The sequence below is a fragment of the Salvelinus namaycush genome, chromosome 3 (genome assembly GCF_016432855.1).
Source record: "Salvelinus namaycush isolate Seneca chromosome 3, SaNama_1.0, whole genome shotgun sequence".
Taxonomy (NCBI): Eukaryota; Metazoa; Chordata; class Actinopteri; order Salmoniformes; family Salmonidae; genus Salvelinus; species Salvelinus namaycush.
Genome location: NC_052309.1, coordinates 39,564,001 through 39,573,632, shown reverse-complemented (window position 1 = coordinate 39,573,632; position 9,632 = coordinate 39,564,001). Strand labels below are relative to the sequence as shown.

The window sequence follows — 9,632 nt, the reverse complement described above, 5'->3', positions numbered from 1 at the left end:
GAGAAGACAGATTTTGGGAGCAGGTATCCCACTCGCTTCGCCTCGTCCTCTCTGACATAGCACATCCACGTCAAACCACACCCCCAAAGACAAGACTCATTTGCCTTCAGTCATGGCTGCTAGCAATTCTTAATGCGCAATCTTCAAAACGAGGCCAAATCAGGAAGTGCAGTAAAGTAAAAAAGTGTATTTATTGTTCAACAAATGTATTTTATTGTATTTTTACAAAACAACAAGACTACCAAAAAGTTAGTCGACAGAACAGGTATTTTTTTAACATAATACGCAAGTCATCACACAATTGCAGCAACACTCCTTCAAAAGTGACGGTTACAATCTTTTCACAACAAGCTCTCTCTGTAAAAAAAAAATCTAACGTAGAAAAGAACAACATTCTCATCGGACGACAGGCGATAGGGATCCAAAGACGACAGAGAAGACAGGCAGAGGCGTCCTGAGAGGACGACGAACCCCTGCAGTTTTATCTGTCCGGCCGGCTGCCTGACAACACACATTGTGCTCCATATTTTTTGTTGTTTCTCCGCCACAACAAGTGCAATAGCCTTTATGCTTCTCGAAACGGTATGCATTTCTACAAAAAGAGGTTGGCACATTCAAGACATTAACTGTTTATAATAATGGACCTTTTTTTCATTATAAATACAATATACTTTTTCTATCCCTGTATCCAGAACCCACGTAAAAACAGTACAGAGATGGCTATTTACAAATGAATGCGGGATGAGCCCAAGAGTCATAAATAATCATAATAATAGCAAAAAAAAGGGATGAAAGTCCGTTCTTCTTGCATTGTTCCTTAGAATGTGATCATATTCTTTATTTTGTAGCTGTTTGTGTCGATGGGAAAAAAGGGAAAATGGGAGGCATCAAAGGAACGTGTTTTGTTTCTACGTGAGAATGTTCCTGTCTCCACTTATCTCATTTCCTGAAAAAGACAGACAAACGTGTCAGAAAACATGTGAAAAAAGGAACAAAAAGCAGAAAGCCAAGGCTTGTTTATTATCTGGACATAACAGGTAGGAGCTCTAACAAAGCATGTATTGAGGATGATTCTCATAAATCACAAAGTTCGTCTACATCGCTTGATTTAAATACAACAAAATATATTTGATTTGTCAATTCATTTTCAAAACGGAAACCAGCGATACAACTAAATCAGAGGAGCTTAACAACCCAGGTGGCTAAATTATAAACGATAAAATGTTGCAATAAAACCCAAATTTGGACTAATAACCATAGAATGTTTCTAAAAACCCACTTCAGCTCTATCTCACTGTAACCCAAAACGCTGGTCAACCGCCCTATGGGAACAGCTCTTGTTCGTCCTTCATAGACTACTTGACTCAGTAATCATTTGAGGGATTGGCTATTAAACAAGGAAGTCAAGATCTGAATGAGTCACACAAAACACATCCCCCACTGGGGGGGTAAAGACCCTCGCCCCTACCCCCCATTCAAACCAAGCCCCCCATTCACCCGCTCTGTCCAAGTGGAAAGATAACGCTCAGCAGCGTGACAGGAGAGGGGTAACACAAAACTGTCTCCCCAGTGAAACACACAGCCCATCTATTGTAAGGCCCTGGCTTTAATGTTCCTGGTGGAGCACGAAGGGAAGTGGAGATGAGGGAGGCATCAGAGTGAGTTCCTGGGTAGTCCACATGGAGGGGGGGGGGTACTGTGAGGCTTTTTCCCATGTTAGATCTCTAATGCAGGTCAAAGGGGAACGACCTATCATTGGGTCACCGATCGCCTGAGAACCAGCAGATCTGTAGGACAGTGTCTGGAACGACAGAGCCAATTCTGCACCTAATAAACGAGGTCATCTAGTACAAATTGCCTGAAGCTCTACTGAGCATAGCCTAGCTGAATGAATGACAAAGCTAGACGTGGTGATAGGTTGGTAGATGCTGTATATTTTATATTTGGCAAACATTAAGATACTTAATACTCCAATATTACCAATTTTCTGTTTAGATCGAGGTACAATGGTCGCAACAGTGGCAGTTGAAAGCTAGTAGAACAGTGTAAGTTACCACTGGGAATCACCATGGGCACACAGAGCAAATGCAATGTACCAGTAAGTGGTTATACAGTAGTTTGACTACTAAAGTCATTTTTGAAAAGATGTCAAAATGTTGTTGTGGTTGTTTCTTTTCTAGTCTTTTTTAGCCCGGGGGACATACTACACAGCTTGTACCCACTTAAAAGGCCTTCTACCCCCTCACTAGGGTGCCTGCTCAGAGTGCACTTAAAGCAGCGATCCCACAAAGAAGTGTACCCTCAGTGCACTACAGAGGGAGAGTGGGGTGGGGGGGGGGGGCTGAGTTTGACATTATCCCACACTGTGCAGGGGATTTTGTGTTTTGTGTGTGTGCGTGCATGCATATTTTTTTATGGCGAGAGAAATCATTTGTGAGCGTGTGTGTTTTATAGAGAGAAATATAGTATTTGTGAGCAATAGTAGATATCTATACGCTTGACAGGGCTTGTCATTTTGCTCAGTTATCCCTCATGTCAGCATTTCCATGCTAGTGAATGATTATTTACACACGTATGACACTAGCACTGAACCATAGACAATTTAACTGTTATATTATCTATGCCCTGAACTGTGTACAGAAACGGAATACATTTGCTGGATACTGATCTGGATACTGATCTTTGACAAAGACCAATGCGTGGTAAAGGGGCACGCTTGAATGAATTGATGTATGTATTTTCATAGTACATGGTCTATGAAAGCTGCAACATTTTTGGCCTTGTGAGATACAGTGGCTGCAGGGAAAGATCTTGAGCTGACACTCGTTAACTAGTGAACTTTTTAAAAGAGACCAGTGGACAAAGAGTTGCCTATGGTATGTATAAGCTGGAAGTAGAAGCCTAAGTGTTGTTGTCCATTAATTTACTCCAATTAGGTGAGGGATGATAGATAGGGTTAGGGTAAAATAATAAAGGAAATATATTTAAAAATATATATATGGGGGATTGGAAATGATGCGGACAATTACATTGACAGAAACCACAATCTATTTACAATATTAAAGCTAAAAAAAATAAGAAAAAAAAGAGTCCCTGTCTTAGCTAAAACACAAAACATGACATTACCCTAGGTCACCTCATCTGTAGTATATCTCTTCTCAGCCCCCAAATAACCCCTGAACACCAGTAGACATTGTAACTCCCAAGAACTAGAACCCACCATGGTCCCCTTCTATTACCACAACCATAGTGTCTCTTCTTGCCCCCCTTCCCGATATGAATAGCTCAACAGCTTCCTGATATGAATAGCTCAACAGCTTCCTGATATGAATAGCTCAACTAAATGCCAGAGAGAAGAGAAAACCAGCAGATATTGTGGCTGCCAAGAACCAGAAACCTTGTATCACCTCCTCTCCTCGTTGCGTTTCCTGCCCGGGCAGTGACCCCCTCGTGACCCTGTGGAGCCCCGCGATGAGGAGCTTCCTGTGATGGAGCAGTTGCTGGACATATGACCCCCCCGCCCCGCCAGGTAGCTGGGTTTGCCATATGAGATCAGGTCCTCATCTGTGGAGGAGATGGGATTGGTTGAGAGGGGATAGTTAGGGTCAGGGATCAGAGATGTACATGTTGGGAATGGAGAGTAAGAGAAGTGGCTATATTCTACTGATAAGAGGATCTTGTAGGATGGAGGGAGTACTACGTCGTGAGTTTTTAATGGATGGATTTGTGAATTGAAATGTATTCATATGTTAGTGTGTGTGAGAGAACGTGTACATTAGCATGATTGATCTATGTATTATTTATTGTGTGAATTACTATTTTCCCTGTGAATGAGTGACTGTGTTTTGGTGCGAGTGCTAATAGGCTACTGCAAAGGCTCTGGCTGTGCTTGTGTGTGTGTTGTGAATATGAGACTGAGCATGTGTGTGAACACCACACTTCAGTATCTGCACCACTCACCGTCTTGGCGTCGCTGTCCCGATCCCTTCCTGTTGGGAGTGCTCCGCTCTCCTTCTTTCCTCTCCATGGAGGACAAGGTCTCGGGGCCCCCCTCTCTGTCCAGGGACGTGTTGCCACATTCTACAGTCCCTGCTGGGCCCCGAACTGCTCCGTTCTCTGGTGGAGGCTCTGGTGGAGGGGGGAGGTCTGGAGGAGAAGACAGACAAGGACAACAGGGTTAGGGTTACACTGCAATGGAAGAACAGTAAATATAAGCATATAGGCAAACATACATAATGTAGGCTTTACACACACAGAGACATGCTCATGCCCAACACACATTCATTGATTTGTTTGTTAATTTGTCCAAACACGTATGCACACAGACCCCAACCACGAGATGTTGCCTCCCTTACCGTGGGGTAGACGGTATCGGAGCATGAGGTCTGATACCAGACAGTTTTTATCTACAAACCATCAGACTGCTGAACACTAAACTGGACTGACCACTGCACCTTAGCAAACATGCACTCACTCACGCACCCACACAGACATACACACAAACATATATACAGTACCAGTCAAAAGTTTGGACACACCTACTCATTCAAGGGTTTTTCTTTATTTTTACTATTTTCTAATAATAGTGATAATAGTGAAGACATCAAAACTATGAAATAACACATATGGAATCATGTAGCAACCAAAAAAGTGTTAAACAAATCAAAATATATTTTAGATTCTTCAAAGTAGCCACCTTTTGCCTTGATGACAGCTTTGCACACTCTTGGCATTCTCTCAACCAGCTTCATGAAGAATGCTTTTCTAACAGTCTTGAAAGAGTTCCCACATATGCTGAGCACTTGTTGGCTGCTTTTCTCTGTGGTCCAACTCATCACAAACCATCTTAATTGGGTTGAGGTCGGGTGATTGTGGAGGCAAGGTCATCTGATGCAGCCCTCCATCACTCTCCTTGGTCAAATAGCCTTTACACAGCCTGGAGGTGTGTTTTGGGCCATTATGCTGTTGAAAAACAAATGATAGTCCCACTAAGCGCAAACGAGATGGGATGGCGTATCGCTGCAGAATGCTGTGTTAGCCAAGCTGGTTAAGTGCGCCTTGAATTCTAAATAAATCACAGACAGTGTCACCAGCAAAGCACCCCCACACCTCCTCCATGCTTCACGGTGGGAACCACACACGTGGAGATAATCCGTTCACCTATTCTGTGTCTCACAAAGACACAATGGTTGGAACCAAAAATCTCAAATTTGGACTCATCAGACCAAAAGTCAGATTTCCACCGGTCTAATGTCCATTGCTTGTGTTTCTTGGCCCAAACAAGTCTCTTCTTCTTATCGATGTCCTTTAGCAGTGGTTTCTTTGCAGCAATTGAACCATAAAGGCCTGATTCACGCAGGCTCCTCTGAACAGTTGTTGAGATGTGTCTGTTATGTGGCTGCAATCTGAGGTGCAGATAATTCTAATGAACTTATCCTCTGCAGCGGTCTTCATGAGAGCCAGTTTCATCATTGCGCTTGATGATTTTTGCAACTGCACTTGAAACGCTCAAAGTGTTTGAAATTTTCCGCATTGACTGACCTTCATGTCTTAAAGTAATGATGGACTGTTTTTTCTTTTTGCTTATTTGTGTTGTTCTTGTCATAATATGGACTTGGTCTTTACCAAATATGGCTATCTTCTGTATACCACCCCTACCTTGTCACAACACAACTGATTGGCTCAAACGCTTAAGAAGGAAATAAATTGACTTTTTGCAAGGCACAGTTGTTAATTTAAATGCATTCCAGGTGACTACCTCCTATTGCTGGTTGAGAGAATGCCAAGAGTGTGCAAAGCTGTCATCAAGGCAAAGGGTGGATAATTTGAAGAATCTAAAATCTAAAATCTATTTTGATTTGTTTAACACTTTTTTGGTTACTACATGATTCCATATGTGTTATTTCATAGTTTTGATGTCTTCACTATTATTCTACAAAGTAGAAAATAGTACAAATAAAGAAAAACCCTTGAATGAGTAGGTGTCCAAACTTTTGACCGGTAGTGTACATTCATGCTACACACACATCACAACTGCTGCTACCAGACTCTTATTTTGATTGTTAAACACTCTACAATTTAAACACTTGCCTGCCAATCACCCCTTCCCCAATACATGTGTAAATATTGGACTATAAATTGTGTCTTCCTGTGTTATACTTCTATTCTACTGAGCCATTTATCTTTTATTATTTCTGCATTGTTAATTACACTTGAAACACTAACCTCCTTGATTCAGCACCTCTCTTTTGTAAGCTCCGCCCTTGGAGGTCTTCTTTTTCACTCGCGACTTCTGGCCAGGGGGAGTCTGTGTGTTGTCTGCTGGGGATGGCAGAGCTCTTACTGTAGGTCAGCCAGAGAGAAATAAAAAATTACTATAAGGTAATGGGGTTATGGGTCCTTTGAAGCACTGTACATGGACAACATTGCAAATAACAACATTGCAATGTCTTATGTAATTCCAGCTCTTTGTTTAGGTATTACGAATTACATACCGGACATAAATTAAAATACATTTCTGTTAATGTTGTGTGTGCGTGCATGTGTGTGTGCGTGCAAGTAAGTACAGATACTGTATCTTAATATGACCCAGTGTCTCACGCAGGTAAATAATCCTGCAGCAACAGGAAATGTGAATTATTATGTGGATTATAACATTTTTTTGTACGGGTTGATACATTTTTCGTTGTGACAAATCAAGTCTGACATTTTAAAGTGGAAATTGCTCAGTTTAGAAGCCTTTTTAAACCTCGAATACACTACAAGTTTGCATTTCCTGCTGTGAAGGAACATTTCTGCAACAACAGATGATTAAATTAGGATACAGCATCTGTATGGGTTTGTTTGCCCACTGTTCCCTTTCCATGTGTATAAGCACATCTGTGTGTGGTACATTCACTCGTGTGAGTTTGTGCAGAGCGGTAAGCATCACTGACCAGGTGTGGTGGAGCTGACATTGTCGGCACTCAGCGTTTCCCCCTCGCTGAAGTCACGGCGATGATTCGAGCCATTGCGGAGCGGTGTGCCCCCCTCGGAGTCCTCACTGTGCTGCTGGGCTGAGAGGTTAGGGTTGGACTGGGTGAGGGGAGGGCTGGGCGCCCGGGGCACTGAGACGGGACCACAAGGTAACCTACTGTATAATGGCAAAGAAAGAGAGGGTGCTTAGCAATAGCAATTACTTACTTTTATTATGTTACACAATTGAACTATTGTTTTGTTCATTTGAGGGAGAGATTTTACTGCAAATATGAGTATTGTGCTATCTGTTGTTAATGACATTGGGCAATTACCATACCAAAGCATTCATTACTTTATTAATCTGTGTTATTACCATCTCATTCATCTGAACAAGAGAGTATTCAATGCTATCACCATTAGTATGGCTACAGTGTCTACCTGTACATACATGATGTGACTTTTAGAATTTGACTATGTTTGGTTTTGTTAGGCTGTGTCATGTCATACCGTGCTAGCTGCTGCCCGTCATGGTGGTGAAGGTGTGCTGTGTCGTGGGGTGGATGGTGGCTCTCCTCTCGGGGCGATGGCGTGAGAGTAGCAGTGGACTGGTGACTGTAGGAAGTGGTGGGGGACGAGGCGCCACCCCTGAGGGGAGGGGCGGGACCATCCTCACAACCCTCGGTCAGATAGGTCCTGTCTGGAAGGGGCGGGCACCACTCTTCCTCATCAGACCTGGGAAGGAGGAGAGGGTCACTTTTTCCATGAGTTCACATTAGACAGAGTAGGATGCCGTGGCCCCTAGGAACACTGATCTATTATCCGTTTTTGCATTATCCCTTTTAATGGATTGGGGAGGATAAACTGTTCCTAGATCTGTGCCTAAGGGAAACTTCTACCTATAAAACAGTCACCGCTTGTGCAGTTGGTGCTATGGAGCAGTAGGTAGCTCGATCACAACACATTCACAATGGTGGCCCTCCCTCTTTAGCTCATAATGCTTACAGCATTGGTCCGTAGCGTATCGATTTCCACTGCTCTACCGCGCCGTTAGACAGCCTTCCCTGTGGGTCTGCTGAGCGCCATGTCTTGCAAGGAGATCAGGGTGTGCATAGAATCACTTAAAGGGTGTTTTCATACATTTGTGTTTGGTAGAGAGGTATGTGTGGAGAGAGGGCTGTGTGCCTGTGCCTGTGTGCCATGTGTGTGTGTCATGTGTGTGTAATGTGTGTGTATGTGTGCATACATGCGTATGTGTACACCATGGAGGAAATGGGCAAGGCCAGGGAGTTAGCTAGCTGTTATAAGGCCAACGTTCCTCTCAGCTAGCCACAGGGGCTAACTCAAAGGTTAACGACATTAACTGAGGTTCATCACCAATATCTGCTAACGGCTAACAGCTGCAGGGGGCTAGGTGGAGTGGTGCATGAGAAAGCTGCTGAATGATTATTTTGTTCTGTTGACCCGGAGAGTAGAACATGAGAATGGGAACGGGCTAAAGTAGGCTAATGTTATTAGCTAGTGTTATTAGTTGAGACTTGGGAATAGTGGCTAAATTGCTAACTGCCGGCTAGCGTCTTGGCTAGAGCCAATACAACCTACAGTAGCTGTCAGAAATGGTTAGAGGTAGAAGTTCGTAAGCCTCATGCCTGCTTCAGTTGAGCTGCTAGCCTAGCCTATTCGGGGGGAGTGAATGGCAGGAGCGATAACTGAATGGTCCCCTTGCCAAACCTCCATGAATACTGACAATATTATCGTTTACAAAGTGTGTGTGTGTGTATTCATTTTGCAGTGCGACAGTAATGTGGTTCAGCAGGGAACTGGAAGAAAAGGTGCATTGAGGTCCAGAGCTAGCAGGGGGTTAACAGAGAGAGAGACCAAAGGGAAGTCTGTCCTGTCAGGCAGAGAGGCAACGTTAGGCTAACATAAGTGCAGAGACAAGGGCCAGGAGAAAAAGAGGAAGTCAGAGGCTCATACATCTGTAGGACAGTATAGTAAGTAGCCTTGCACGAGCCTTAATGGCTCATAGGAGCACGAGCTCCAGCTTCTGTAGCATGAGGCAGCTTGATGTACAAGTACACCCTCTGGACAGGAAACTAGTCTATCGCAGGGCCTTACCCCTAATCTATCTCCTTAATACTGAGTGCCAAACAGAGACGCATCAAATCCTATAAAGAGTGTCCAGAGGTTATTTAAGAGATCTACCATACCTTAATAAATGAATATTACCTTCATGTTAGCAAGAAGATGGTGTAATCATCAGTGTGTGTTGTGCCAGGCAGCAGCATAAGTGTGTGTGTGTGTGCATGTGTACACGGTTATGTATATTTGTGTGTGTGTGTGTGTGTGTGTGTGTGTGTGTGTGTGTGTGTGTGTGTGTGTGTGTGTGTGTGTGTGTGTGTGTGTGTGTGTGTGTGTGTGTGTGTGTGCGTGCTTACCCTAGCTCCATGTCCTCATGGTCATCTAGGGGCAAATCCTCCACCACACACTGCTCCAGCTCCCCAAAGGAGGGGGGCGCGGGCAGGACTTCAGTCCAATTCATAGAGGGGGTCTTCACCGCTTTGCCCATGGACTTCTGCTTGGGTTTACCTGCACATAGACACACAACGAGTTGTTTTAGTTCTGTATAGTGGGAAGATTGGTCCTAAGGTCTCTAAATACACTTGGAAAGGGTATAC

At 43.6% G+C, this 9,632-nt stretch overlaps 1 protein-coding gene across 1 annotated transcript in view; it reads right to left on the bottom strand.

The window, feature by feature from the left end:
• Positions 1-214: 214 nt before the first annotated feature.
• LOC120031282 (roundabout homolog 2-like) overlaps positions 215-9,632 on the bottom strand; it is a 25,782-nt gene continuing 16,364 nt past the window's right edge. Inside the window, exons 13-19 of the mRNA XM_038976965.1 lie at positions 9,393-9,543; positions 7,465-7,689; positions 6,936-7,132; positions 6,226-6,342; positions 3,961-4,146; positions 3,408-3,564; positions 215-946 (exon numbers count right to left, since the gene is read on the bottom strand). Coding sequence (XP_038832893.1) covers positions 940-946; positions 3,408-3,564; positions 3,961-4,146; positions 6,226-6,342; positions 6,936-7,132; positions 7,465-7,689; positions 9,393-9,543 — 1,040 coding nt within the window. The 3' untranslated portion in view covers positions 215-939. The remainder of the gene's footprint in view (positions 947-3,407; positions 3,565-3,960; positions 4,147-6,225; positions 6,343-6,935; positions 7,133-7,464; positions 7,690-9,392; positions 9,544-9,632) is intronic.